At 37.3% G+C, this 13,974-nt stretch overlaps 1 protein-coding gene across 2 annotated transcripts; it reads left to right on the top strand.

The window, feature by feature from the left end:
- The first annotated feature begins 154 nt into the window (after positions 1-154).
- ANKRA2 (ankyrin repeat family A member 2) lies at positions 155-12,025 on the top strand. Of its 2 annotated transcripts, XM_037157044.2 has the most exons (10): positions 155-344; positions 536-658; positions 2,882-3,275; positions 3,907-4,065; positions 7,379-7,444; positions 9,308-9,405; positions 9,890-10,015; positions 10,308-10,374; positions 10,911-10,991; positions 11,575-12,025. In XM_037157044.2, exons 3-10 carry the CDS (start codon positions 2,987-2,989, stop codon positions 11,628-11,630), a joined length of 942 nt encoding a protein of 313 aa, XP_037012939.1. In that variant the 5' UTR covers positions 155-344; positions 536-658; positions 2,882-2,986; the 3' UTR covers positions 11,631-12,025. The 2 variants fall into 2 exon arrangements, with proteins under 2 accessions (XP_037012939.1, XP_037012938.1); XM_037157043.2 differs by lacking the exon at positions 536-658.
- The last annotated feature ends 1,949 nt before the right edge of the window (positions 12,026-13,974 follow it).

Raw genomic sequence — 13,974 nt, 5'->3', positions numbered from 1 at the left:
AGAGGAGGAGGCGTGACCCAAGGGCGAGGCGGGGGTTAGCGCTAGCTCCTTGGGGAGGTTCCCTTAAATGACCCTGTGTGTAGTACTCAGGCGTTGAGCGCTGCGAGGTGAGGCGCTGCGGGCGGGCGAAGGACCCGGAAATCCTGTCCGCTGTTGCTAAGCGGCACGTTTTCAGTCCCGAAAGCGGAAGAAGGAATCGGAAGTGACGTTGCGGTCAAACAAGTGAATCTAAGGCCGCGGATGGAAAGGCCCACCTCGCTGTCGGCTGTCGAAGGTGGTCTCGAGACCCTGCGCTCCCACCCGGTGGGCCTGAGGCCCCTGTCCCGCGGACCCGCCCGCTGCGGGTGAGCCAGAGTTTCCACCTGCCGTAACTGAGCCGCGCTAGGACTTTTTGGGCAGAGCTGGCGGGTGGCAACAGGGCGGACTTCCCTCCCCACAACAGTTTTCCCTCTAGCGGGCTCTTGTCCTGGGACTCTGGGACACCTGTCGCCTATGAGGCATTATTAATTTTCACAGTATCTTCCTCTCCTTGCAGGACAACTCCAGGATTAGGAAGAACCAGGGAGGCATCTATTATTAGCGTCCATTGGGAACTAGCACAGTCTCCCAGTTTATCGCGTTAGATTCTCTCTTCATCCCTGGGCTCTGATAGATAGAGGTGAGGATCATAGCTATCCTTGGCCTTACGTCTTTTTCTCACTGCCTCCTCTTCTTGATCATTTTTTTCCTCTCCTGTTCTTCAAAATTTTGGCCTACCCAATCAACTTTGTTTCTCCTCTATAGAGTAGTGCCAAGATAAGATCACTATTTCTGCTCCTTCCTCCCTCAGATGCATTCCCTTCAAAGACCTGTAGTTCCACCTATAAACCCTGATTTATAACATGGACAGTATTTACAGCTGGAAAAACTATTATACGTGCATATTTCAACCATCTTTATAAATGAATAAAATGACTCTCAGAAGACTTACACGATTTGTCTGCCCAGGGCTTCCACGGCTAGTACTAATAGTGATGTTGGGAATGGAATGCCAGATGTGATTAACAAGTGTTTGTCAAGCATCACGCAGGGTCATTCCAGGATAGAAAAGAATATGACATAAAAATGAATTAAAATTTAGATTAGAAAACATTTATGGAGCACCTGATAGGACCAAGCACTGTTTTGTGTGCAAAGATTAGTAAGTGTAGTCCTCATCCTTGAAGAGTTTTCAGAAAATTTGTTAGAATCGAAATGGAAACATTCCAGAGAATGATAAATGCTAAAATGGGAATACGTGCAGAGTGCCAAGAGAGCTCAAGGGAGTTTCACTTAGGTGTCCTCAGGGTAGGAGTCTGTAGGGTTGGCTCTGACCTAGGAAAACACTCTTCTCGTCTTGCAATGCCCTTTTAAAGACCTCCACATTGCACCCGCATCTCCATTTGAATCACGACTCATTTTCTGCTCTGGTTTCCTTCCTTCCTTCACTAAAGTCTATTGACTTTGTTATGTTACTTTCTTTTTTAATTACTATTGCAGTTTGTTATTCAACTCTTTCTCCCTCCTAGTTTTGGATTAGTCTAGTGCTGTTGCTTATTTTAGGGGGCAGGGTGATGGAGTCAGAACAGCTGGATAGGTCCCTCATAATTCAGGAGACCCCTCCCGTTTTCTCTATGATGGACATAATGATTACCTGCCCTGACAATTCAACGGAGTGTTATAAGGATCAGTCTTGCAAAATGTTTATCAGTAAATGTATGGTTTGCCAACCTCTGCTTCACTAATGCATTCTTTAATTTTAAACACTGCATTCTCTCAGGATTTCTAAGAGACAGTAAACTATAACATGAAAAAATTAACTGGATGTTATTGTCTTCATGTCCCAGTGATTATATATCTGGGAAAATTACATATCTTGGATTTCTTCATTTTTTTTAGAACCAATTTTAGGTACAATAGTGAAATCTCCCTTAAAATTATATTAAGGTCCATAGGGGAAGTGCTAGTGATTACTGAAAACTAACCATAAAATAACAGTAAATGATTCAGTAACAGGTGTGCTTATAATCGATATTCTGAGAATAAGCAGTTTTTTACTTGGTGTCTTAACAGTCTATATTTGGAAAAAAGTAATTAATACTTATAACAAGGTTGAGAGCCAAAAACTCTTTGCTGATTCTAATGTCCTAGACATTAGGATTTAGCATGTCCTAGACATGCTAAAGCAAAGGAAGCCAGTCTACAATCTCCACAATTTATTTTCATAAAAACCTAAATTACTTTGGTAACACGTGATCTGAACAAAAACTGATAAAGAAATATGTCTTCAGTTCATCATAACCAAAGCTTTGTAAAGTCTTTTACTATCCAGGAGTCACGGGTGTTGTCAATGCCAATAGACTTGGGTACATTATGAGTTCTTTCTTAAATTCAAACTGAGAGCCACTTACAAACAGCATAATCAAAAATGAACCTAAGGTGAGAAGTTCAAGTTTTCACATAAAAGTTTATTTTTTATTGTTAGCCTAATCTTTTATCCATCTGACAATATTCAGGAATAGAAAAGGAGATTAAAAGGTAACTAAAATTTGTTGGAACCTAGTGATGAAGATGAAAATGTTACTGTATTGCATTTGGTCTACCAGCATACTGTGAGGTTAACATGGGTTTTCCTGTTTTACAAGTGAGGCCGAGGCTTAGATAGTTGGAGTTAGTTGTACAGGTTCACACACAGATAATAAGAAGCTTGGGTTTATATTCAGGGTTCTCTACCTATGAACATTGTATGCTTTCTGTTATTAATAGATGCTTATAAGAGCACTGTTTGCATACTTGATTGAAAATGACTATTTTGTGTACTTTTACCTAAGTTGATAGCATACTTTTAATTTTTTTCTTTCAGGTTTTTTTAATATCCAAATTTCAATAATACCCTGGATATCACTCTTACAAAAACAAAAGGAAATTATGAAGAAATGTTTTAATTATTGAAACTACAATTGAAATCATGGCCACATCAGCAAATCTGGACCTTGGAGCCCAGCTGATAGTGGAAGAGTGTCCCAGCAGTTACAGTCTAACTGGCATGCCGGACATTAAACTAGAACATCAGCTGGACGCAAATGCAGAAGAAGCATCGGCTCAGGGTGTTGCCATGGGGATGAAATTCATATTGCCTAACCGATTTGATATGAATGTGTGCTCTCGATTTGTGAAGTCCTTAAATGAAGAGGATAGTAAAAACATTCAAGATCAGGTTAACTCTGACCTGGAGGTGGCGTCTGTCCTATTTAAAGGTTGAAAGTTATGGTATAAATCTCTGCATTTGTTTTGCTTTTGTTTATTTATTGTTTTTTTCTTCCCTTTCCAATCATGAGATTTTGAGTTTGGGGAGAAAGTTTGGAAGTTATCTTTTAGTATGATTTTTCTAGAATCTTACAGAAAACATAATGAAATAACTTCATGTTATATAATGTCCAAAGTACATGTAGTTTTTTTTTTAATTTTTTGCTTCACCTTTGTTTATTTGGAAAGTCTTTAATATAATTCTTTATTGTACCTTTTTAAATCATGGGAGAAAAATATTGGTGCCTTTTACAAATGAATTAGCATAATATTCCCTATTCTATGACTATTTGATCAGTATTAGTTTCCTATGCTTTCAGTCAGTAAAATATGTTATTATATTGTAGATTTATAATAATCTATTGAATAAAAATACTAATCCCAGAATGAAATTGCTCAACATTAATACAGATTTTTTTCTGGAACTTTCACTATGGTAGTACAGATTTTTTTAATTAAAAATCACTTAAGAAACAGTTGAAGATATACCTCATGTATTTTTTTATGTAAACATCAACATAGAACTTTGAAATGCTTTCTCATTAAAATATTGTTTTAATGTGTTTAATTTATTTTACTTAGCTGAATGCAATATCCATACATCTCCTTCTCCGGGAATCCAAGTAAGACATGTCTACACTCCCTCTACAACAAAGCACTTCTCACCCATAAAACAGTCAACTACCTTAACCAATAAACACAGAGGAAATGAGGTCTCAACCACACCTCTGTTAGCAAATTGTAAGTATTTCCCACCAATGTATTAAACTATTTTTGTTACTAATATAATGGTTTCAAGAGTTTGGCTTTGAAATGTTATTTTCAATTAAATGCATATTTCATTTTGGAAAACTGAAGTGATGTGCTCTAGATTTAGTAATTTAAATTTCACAGATTACTGTATATTCAAATTATTCACATTTTATGTTTCTCTGTTTAAAACAAATACAGATTGAAATATTCTTAAAACCCTTACAGTTTATCATAAAAACAATAAGTTATTCTAAACATTGTGCAAAGTAAGACATTTTGTTTTGTTTTCTTGGAGTGCAAGGCTTTACATTTTGCTTATAAACTAGATTACTGATCCACAAGTTATCTGTAGTAAAAGTGGAGTGGTTTCTGTTGTAATTTTGAATTTGAATATAAGTATTAAACTGCTTTTTTAAAAACTTTGAGTCTACAGGTTTTTTTAAAGATGTATAATCACTTTAGAAGAAGTGAAGTTTTTCTATATACTGTATTCTGTATAGCAGACAGAATATACTAAAACCAGTTAGCAATTTGATGTCAGGAACTACATGTGAAAATATAATGTAAGTACATCTATATTCTAACGCATGGTAAAATACATTTCTTCACTTTGGAAACACTGTATCCCTCCTGACTTCAAATAGCATGCCGTAGCATGTGACTTACTCCACCTATTGGTCATTTCTGTCCAACTTGTATAAATTTTCAGGTGCTCCCCAGTTGCCTTCCTTTCTGCATTAAGGCCCCCCAATCACATCACTGCAGTCAGAGATCGAGTGATACGAATTTTTAAGTGTCATAGAACAGTGCCTGTTTATCTTTGTTTAAAAGAGAGATTGTCTTAAAATATTTCAACCATAGAATTTTTGAGCTCAAAACATCCAGAAATCATGTAATTCACATATCTCATGTTAAAGACAAAACTGTTTAATCAGTTATCCAAGGGCACATACCAAATTAACCACAACTAGGTCTGCCCTCAAGAATTTACTCTCAAAGTCAGTTGTCTGTTTACTACCTCACTCCTCCTAAATGTAAGAAAAACCCATGGAGTCTTGAAATAATGATATTTGGGACCTCGGTGGATTTAATCAGTGAAAACATGAAAGATGTGTCTCTGTTAGACCCAGCTTCTTCATAAGTTTGCATAAAGAGATGGCATGTTAAAAATTAAGTACCTAAGCCATTTCTTTGATAAGATCAGTAACAATTTGCATTGCTAGTAATTGATTGTAACAATTTTGCATATTGATAATAACATTTTGCAAATGTCAGAATTACCTTCAACATATAGGAGTCACTTCTCAGATACAACATGACTATTTGCAATGTTAGGGTATATTTTAGTTAGTTTTTTTAACAACAGAATGATAGTTTTTGTTTTGTAAAGGAAAATTGCTACTTCGAGCCAAGATGGAGGCATAGGTAGAACACTGTGCCTCCTTGCACAACCAAAAGAAGGACAACAACAAATTTAAAACAAAAAACAACCAGAACTGACAGAAAACTGTACTGTATGGGAGTCCAACAACCAAGGAGTTAAAGAAACACTCACCCAGACCAGTAGGAGGGGCGGAGGCGGGCAGCCCGGTGGAGAGGACTTGCAGCCAGGCTGCAGCCAGGGGGCCAAGCATCCCACTTCCCGTGCAGATAAACCAGGAAGAGAAACTGGGGAGCGAGACAGACCTCACAACCCAGGGTTCCAATGTGGGGAAATAAAGCCTCAAACCACTCATTGAAAACACCTGTGGGGGTTGAGGTGCCATGAGAAACTCCCAGCCTCACAGGAGAGTTCATTGGAGACCCACAGGGTCCTAGAACGTACACAAGCCCACCCACCATGAATCAGCACCAGAAGGGCCCAGTTTGCTTGGGGGAAGCAGGAGAAGGGACTGAAATCCAGCAGAGCAGAGCAAGTACCATTGTTCCCTCTCAGACCCCGCCCCCACATGTAGCCTCACAGCGCAACAACGAGGGTTGCCCCACCCCGGTGAACACCTAAGGCTCTGTTCCTTACTACAAAATCAGCGTGCCAAGACCAAAAAAAGGCCCAAATGAAAGAACAGTTCAAAGCTCCAGAAAAAATACAATTAAGAGACAAAGAGATAGCCAGCCTATCAGATGCACAGTTCAAAACACTGGTTATCAGGATGCTCCAGGAACTCACTGGGTACTTCAACAACATAAAATAGACCCAGGCGGCAATGAAAGTCACATTATGTTAAAGAAAAATCTACAGGGAACCAACAATGATGGGAAGGAAACCAGGACTCAAATCAACACTTCTGAGCAGAAGGAGGAAAGAAACATTCCACCAGAACAGAATGAAGAAACAAGAATTCAAAAAAATGAGAGGCTGAGGATTCTCTGGGACAACCTGAAACATTCCAATATCTGAATTAGAGGGGTGCCAGAAGGAGAAGAACAACAGCAAGAAATTGAAAATTTACTTGAACAAATAATGAAGGAGAACTTCCTCAATCTGGCAAAGGAAGTAGACTTCCAAGAAGTCCAGGAAGCTCAGAGAGTCCCAAAGAAGTTGGACCCAACAAGGGACACACCAAGGCACATAGTAATTACACTACCCAAGATTAAAGAGAAGGAGAGAATTTGAAAAGCAAGAAGAGAGGGAGAGAGTTACCTACAAAGGAGTTCCCATTACACTATCAGCTGATTTCTCAAAGAAGCCTTGCAGGCAAGAAGGGGCTGGAAAGAAGTATTTCAAGTCCTGAAAGGCAAGGACCTATATCCAAGATTATCCTATCCAGAAAAGCTATCATTTATAATAGAAAGGCAGATATAGTGCTTCCCAGATAAGGTCAAGTTAAAGTAGTTCATCATCACCCAGCCCTTATTATATGAAATGTTAAAGGGACTTATCTAAGGAAAAGAAGATCAAAAATATGAACAGTGAAATGGCAACAAATGTACAGCTATTAACAACCAAACCTAAAAACCCCCCACCAAACTAAGCAAACAACTAGAACAGGAACAGAATCACAGAAATGGAAATCACATGGAGGGTTATCAGTAAGGAAGGGGAGAGAAGGGGAAAAGGTAGAATAAGAGGCATAAATGGTAGGTACAAAATAGACAGGGAGTAGTTAAGAGTAGTATACGACCCATGGACACAAACTAAAGGGGGGGAATGTGGGTGGGAGGGGGTGTCCAGGGCAGAGGGAATAAAAGGGGGAAAACAGGACAACTGTAATAAAATATATTTTTAAAAATTTCTGCGTAAACATGAACAATGGGGTGATGAAAGTGTATATACATGAAGCTTTTTGTGGTATTGTTTCAGCTTTATCTGTTCACCAGTTAGCAGCGCAGGGAGAGATGCTCTACCTAGCTACTCGCATTGAACAAGGTAATAGCCTATTTTTTTAATGTATTTAAAACAAACAGTAGGATTTATTAGACTTGTTTTTTTATTTTTATACAGAGAAGTATAAAGACAAAAAAATGGTTGTGTAATCTCATGAGGCAATACTGTAAAGTATAAAAGTCATAGGTTTCCTTATAAGCCTAGCCTTTTCCTCAAAAGGAAAAGTAAGTTTTTTATATTTTCAGAAAACTCATCTACAAAACATTTCTGTTTATATTTGGAGTTGTATGTGAGAATATGGATGTGCTTTATCTTATTTACACAAAAGGAAAAATACTGCACTTTACTTTTTTTCACTTAATATTTTGGAAATCTTTTCATATTAGCACACAAGGATGTGTTTTATTCTTTTGAATAGGTCCATGATTTTGCATTGCATTGCACAAACATATAGTTTATTTTCTAACTAGTACCCCTGGTGCTGGTTGATTCACTTCTTGCTACTGAGTAACAATATTGCCATTTTTTAAGTATGTCCATAGAGTAAATTCCTTCAAGAATATTTTCTGGTTGAAAAGGTATATGAATTTTTATTTTTATATTGATTGCCAGATGTTTGGGCTGTCTTATGCCAGAGTTAGAAGTTCTATTTCCCCTACCCTCACTGACACAGGGTATTGGCAGACTAACCTAAAAACAGTGTCTCGTATTGGTTTTGTTTACCATTTTGAAATTATGGCATATTTGAATTTCCTTTTGTGTTTATTTCTGTGAACCCTTATCAAAATTAAAGAAATATGCTTTTTGTTGCTCATGTTGCATATTTGTTTCCAGTTTGTCATTTTTCCTTTGGCTTAGTGATGTTTAGCAAACAAATGCTTAATATTTTTAAGCGGTATATTTACTTTTTTCTTTGTGACTTCTGAGTTTTATGTCCTGCTTAGAAAGGATTTCATACTCTAAGATTATAAATGAATTTATTCATGTCTTATTCTAGAATTTCTGTGGTTTTCTTTTTTACTTTTCAATCTTTGACACATGAAATATGTTTTGGTGTAGTGAGATAAAAATCAAGCTTTACATTTTTATTTTTCTAAAAGTTAGTTAGTTGTCTCAGCTTTATTGGTTGAATACAGTCTACATGATAAAAGATGTTAACTTTTTTAATCATGTCATTCTTTTGTAAGAAAGACTTACTTCATCATTATACTTCCACTTGTTTATAAATACTTGAAGGTTTTATTCTCTAGCTACTAAATAAACATCAGGGAAGAGCTGTGGACTTTAAAACTAAATCTGGGGAACAAAATGGGGTTCAAGGTAGAATTTCATGGTATTGCCTTTCAAATTATTCAGTCTTCATTCACATTATATTATTTTAGCAGCCACCCAGAATGAATGAAACTCAAAGGCAGCAATGTAGATTTTGGAGTTTGTATGATAGTATATTTTTATGTAATGCTAAGGACTATTATATAAGCTCATTTTTATTGTAATTCTCCCAGCAACGCATTGAGAAAAGCAAGGTATTAGTCTGTGTATCAGAGAAATTACGTGGCATGCCCAAAATCACGCTTTCAGAAAGTCACAGAGCCAGAATCCAAACTGCGGTCACCTGATTCCAAGCTCATTGTTCTGTAGATTACCTTGTACCTAGAATTATGTCATCTCATCGTTTATACTTTAAGTAATATGCTATTTGAATTCAGTTATATACATTGAGGCAATTTTAGTACAGTCAGACCGCAAATTGCAACAACACATAACAGGACTTCAGTGAACCAAAGTCAGCACGAAGTCGTCCTCATTGAGTAATATCAACTTTTTAGAATGCCAGTATTTTCATAGTGATGTTAATATGTGGTTGTTAAATTAGATCACAAAAATTGCTTTTCTTTTAAATAGAAAATGTTATCAATCACACGGATGAAGAAGGATTTACTCCTCTGATGTGGGCTGCAGCACACGGGCAAATAGCTGTGGTAGAGTTTCTACTTCAGAATGTAAGGAAAATGCCCCAGAAAATGTATCTGTACAGTTAACTTAAGTTCAGTTACATCTTCAGTGAAGTTTTGGTATCTCCAGCCAACTAGGTGTAATGGTAGAATATCCAAAATTTTTTTTAAATGCTTTGCACATTCTTGTGGAACATGAGTCTAGTTGGGCAGATAGAACTAATCATACAGGAAATAGTGAGAGGTCAAGCCCAGCTTCCTGTAAGTGCAATGGGAACAGAAGTACTGTCAGCCTCATAGGAGCAGCTTCATAGAAGAGACCTAATTTGGCTCCAGAGTGAAGGGATAGTTAGGATGGAGATGCAGGGAGGAGGCATCCAGACAACCGTGAGAACGCGAAGTTGTGTTCTTTCTGTATTAACCCCAGAACGTTACCTGACCTGAGTGTTGACCCGTGATTATTGTTGACAGAAATAACAATATTCTTGTTTACATGAATTGAAAAGTCTTTCACCTCCACTTCCCACGCCAGGGTGCTGATCCCCAGCTTTTAGGGAAAGGTCGGGAAAGCGCACTGTCTCTGGCCTGCAGTAAAGGCTACACCGATATTGTCAAAATGCTGCTTGACTGTGGAGTTGATGTCAATGAATATGATTGGGTGAGTCCATGACACCGGTTTTTAAATTTTTGTAACAGACTCTAGGATTTATTTGGTTTGGGGAGACATAATAAATTTTAGTAAACACTTAGAAGAATAATTAATTAGTTACTAAAACACCTAAAAGAAAAAGTTAATGACATAAACTCAGTAATTCTGATTTTTCTTCACAAAATATTAAAATTACCTTAAAGTACTTTTACATGCCCAATTAGTAAAACTTCTCACAGCAACATTAAATTCTTCAAACCTTGCTCATCTTGAAAAACTAAATCACCTTTTCCTTTTGTAGAATGGAGGCACTCCTTTGCTTTATGCTGTACATGGAAATCATGTGAAATGTGTAAAAATGCTCTTAGGTAAGCAGATAAAAATGAAAATATTTAGAAAATGCCAAGAGGACTTTATTTTACTTTTGATAAGCTGGCCTCCCTTAGTATTACTCAGCAGGATTATTAATTATTGTTAAATATGCTAATCCTGCTGCTGTTTCCCATTGAGCACCTGGCACCATTGCATTACGCCCCAGGAGAAGCAGCTCCATTACATGCCTGCAATTGGCGTGTTTGTCCTGGTTGCGTTCCTTTTGGAGCTCTCATGTGAATCCACGGTTGTTTTCTTGTCTGCAGATTCTTTATGCTTAATTCTGCCCGTCATTGTTTGTGAGTTTCAGCTGCTCTAGAGGATGCTCCTTTGTTTAAATGGGAGAAATGCACTTCCCTTTGATCCACCAAAGTGAGTTCTGTGCACTCCCTGTAGCCTGTACTTTGTCAGATCATCCTGAAGATACTCTCCACATTTGCTGAAACTGCCTTGCTATTTGTACACCAGTCAATAATAGACAAACATATCCCCATTTTCATTTATTTATGTAGATTTTTCTATTTTGGTATAGAAAATGGAGCTGACCCAACCATTGAAACTGACTCTGGATATAATTCTATGGATTTAGCTGTAGCCCTGGGCTATAGAAGTGGTAAGTGTTTTACTACTGTAGAATGCTCAGGCTTCATTTCACGAAAGCTCTGCAAACAGTACAAGCCAGTGATCCAAATCATTTTCATTGCTGTAGTCCTAGAACATTGCATGTTATCCTAACTCCTGACTGTGGGCAAAATCAAAACATTCCTACAAAGCCTAGAAATGAGTTTTCTTACTGTTACTTTTCACCCACCCAAATAATTACTTGCTGGAAGGTAAGCACACACCCATTTACAAGATGTATTTAACATTCTCATAGCAAACTATAAAATGCTCTTATAGTTGCCCTTTTCTGTTCCTTAGAACAACCTTGTACTCTGGACTCTTGTTCAGTTGCAAAACTCAGAAACCAAGAACAGAAAATTTAGTAACTTGGGCAATTAGTAAGTCAATGATAGGCTAAATTTTAAGTCTATTTAAGCATCATATTGCCCACAAAATATGGGCAATGTTCTGTGTATATCCAACTTAGAAATAACTTTATTTTAGGAAAAAGTTGGGGATGTAAGTTTGAATTTGATAATTCTTTACAAATTTTTAAATCAACATATTTGGTTTTGATCTCCTGTCTGTTCTAGTTCAACAGGTAATTGAGTCACATTTATTGAAGCTGCTTCAAAATATCAGAGAGTAGAGAGCGTCATCAAAGTGTGTCTGCCCTTCCGTTCACATTTTGGCCCTTCTAAATGATAGTTTTGTTTACTTATAAGTTTTTACCTCAGTTGCAATATTTACTGATTTTTACTAAGTTTTAATAAATATTCCTCTGAGTAATTCACTGGTTTATAATAAAATTAATGTTGATGCTTTTTTATAAGATGGTGTTTTATGGCATATTTAAAATTATAAATTAATGTTTTGTGGTGTGTAAATTTTTATGGTACATTGTTATCTGTCTTTGTATCGAGTGCTGTAATTTAACATTTTCAGAAATTATTCTATCCTATTCATCTTTACTCTTATATTAACTCATTGTCTTTATATAGAGTTTGCTATAAATCCATAGAAAAAAATTTTGTTGTTATTGAATTAAAAATGCACAGTGTGATTGTTTACAAAATGTTATAAATAAATAAAGTACATTTTCTGTTTGCATGCTAGTTTTTTTTAATTAAATAAGGTTATTAAGGGATTCCTGTAAGATTTTTAGTTTAACGCTAATGTCCTGCCAGCGTACTCCATTAGGTCACACAGTATAATTAAAAGAAATTAAACGTAAGTCAGTCAACTAAGATTTAATGATTGTCATTTCTAGAAAGATATTTAGAATATTTTTCTCTTGTAAGTAAACTTTCCAGTAGGAAATAAATGTCTGTTGTGAAGAAGTCAATCCTTCAGTAGCAGCCAGATGCTCTTTAATTCTGCTAACGGAACACTGTGCACCCGTGTTGCACGAATCTGGGAGAGAGCCACGGGCTGGAAGTTGACTCAGCCACTGAGCATGGGACTTGGGTTAAGTCACTTCCTCTGGAAAATGGATGTTATATCAGTTATGATACTTTGGTGGTCAACCATATAAACTATCTAGCTCATTTAAGCACAAAGGAAGTGATTGAAAGATACAGAATGAAAGGAAAAGCTGAAAATGCAGGCAATACAATTTATTGAAATTTCATACCAAGAAATGAAACTGGGCCAGGGGTCTCAATCAGGAAATCACGGCCAGTCATCTTGGATGCTGCCGTGGTACTTTTTAGTTTAAATTTCTCTGTTTATCATTCTGCTCATTATCTAAATTTCCAGGAGGCAGAAAGTTTTTTAGCATGGGATATAAATGTCCCACCGTATTGAGCTGGGGGGCAGAAGGGGATGACTAGTTAACAACCCACTGCTGTCTCCAGACCGTCTGGAATGCAGGAGGAAAATGTGCCTGAGGGGAAACCCAGGGAGAGAAGAACAAGAGATGTTCACTCCAAAGGCCGTCTCATAGCACGTGAAAATAGTGCTTGTTTTCCACTCATCCTCAGTTAGGCAAGGGTGTCCTAGCACTTCTGAACGATTTACCTAAAACCATTCACATTTTCATCTGGTTCCTTTTTCTATTAATGGCACATGCCTAGAAAGAGTTCGTTTCTGTTTATATTATAAGGTAACAAAATCCAGGCATCTGTGTGGGTGCATCACTCTGAGTATCACTTGCACGTGCTTCCTGCAACTGAAGAGCAGCCCAGTGACCTATGTGGAGACCGTCTCTGAAATAACTCCTTCACTCCTAGTCCTGACGACTAACAGATCTCAGAGAACACGCTGAAGAAAATTCCCCTTTCCAGTTCCATCCTCTTTTGCCTCAGGGGCCCTGATGACAAACCCCAGGAGAATCCTTTTAAGAAGTAGACACTACTCATACAAGTTAATTAAAGCAACAGAAATGACACTTGAAGGGCCAGTTGTAAAATCCCTCTTCTAAAAATCCCAGACCTTTTAGGTAGTGTTTCCTGGGTGCACAGATATTTATTCGGAGTTTATGAACCAGACTCCACGCTTGATGTTAGCGTAACATACGAAGCAAAAACAGACCACGGTCCTCCCATCAAGGCACTGCCTAGTATTGGGGCTCATTATTGCCACAGTATGGAATACACTGCTAATCATTTTCTGAAGAATAAAAACTATTATTCTCATGTAAGTACTAAATGAACACCTGTCAAAGATTATATTCAACTCGTTCATTAGTAAGAAAATTAGTAAGATGTTAAAAGTAATTCCAAGAGCTACCTGTTTTATGTAATGTCAGTATAAGATTGCTGAGTTAGAGGCAAATCTGGTTAATGTCCAACAAGGCCGTAAACCGTCATTTTTGAGACTACATTTTCCACTGGGCAGACATTACTGGCATCTCTGCCAGACAGAAATCTGTGATATAATGTGTGACTTCACTGAGTCTGATACTTTTAATCAGTAGTAAACAGTGAGCTTAAGTTTAAGCAGTCTCCCCTGGAGTAAAGTTCTAGAACTTTAGTGGATCTCAGAATCACTAG

This window comes from Artibeus jamaicensis, unplaced genomic scaffold (assembly GCF_021234435.1).
Source record: "Artibeus jamaicensis isolate MK-2021 breed Jamaican fruit bat unplaced genomic scaffold, CSHL_Jam_final scaffold_369, whole genome shotgun sequence".
NCBI lineage: Eukaryota > Metazoa > Chordata > Mammalia > Chiroptera > Phyllostomidae > Artibeus > Artibeus jamaicensis.
Note: the sequence above shows the minus strand (reverse complement) of the source record. Positions and strands in the feature narration are given on the sequence as shown.

Excerpts from the sequence above, each read along its gene's own strand:
- ANKRA2 (XM_037157043.2), top strand. The coding sequence starts at position 2,987 with ATGGCCACATCAGCAAATCTGGACCTTGGAGCCCAGCTGATAGTGGAA. Across the intron at positions 7,445-9,307 it reads AGCTACTCGCATTGAACAAG|AAAATGTTATCAATCACACG; the intron begins GTAATAGCCTAT and ends TCTTTTAAATAG. Across the intron at positions 10,992-11,574 it reads AGCCCTGGGCTATAGAAGTG|TTCAACAGGTAATTGAGTCA; the intron begins GTAAGTGTTTTA and ends TGTCTGTTCTAG.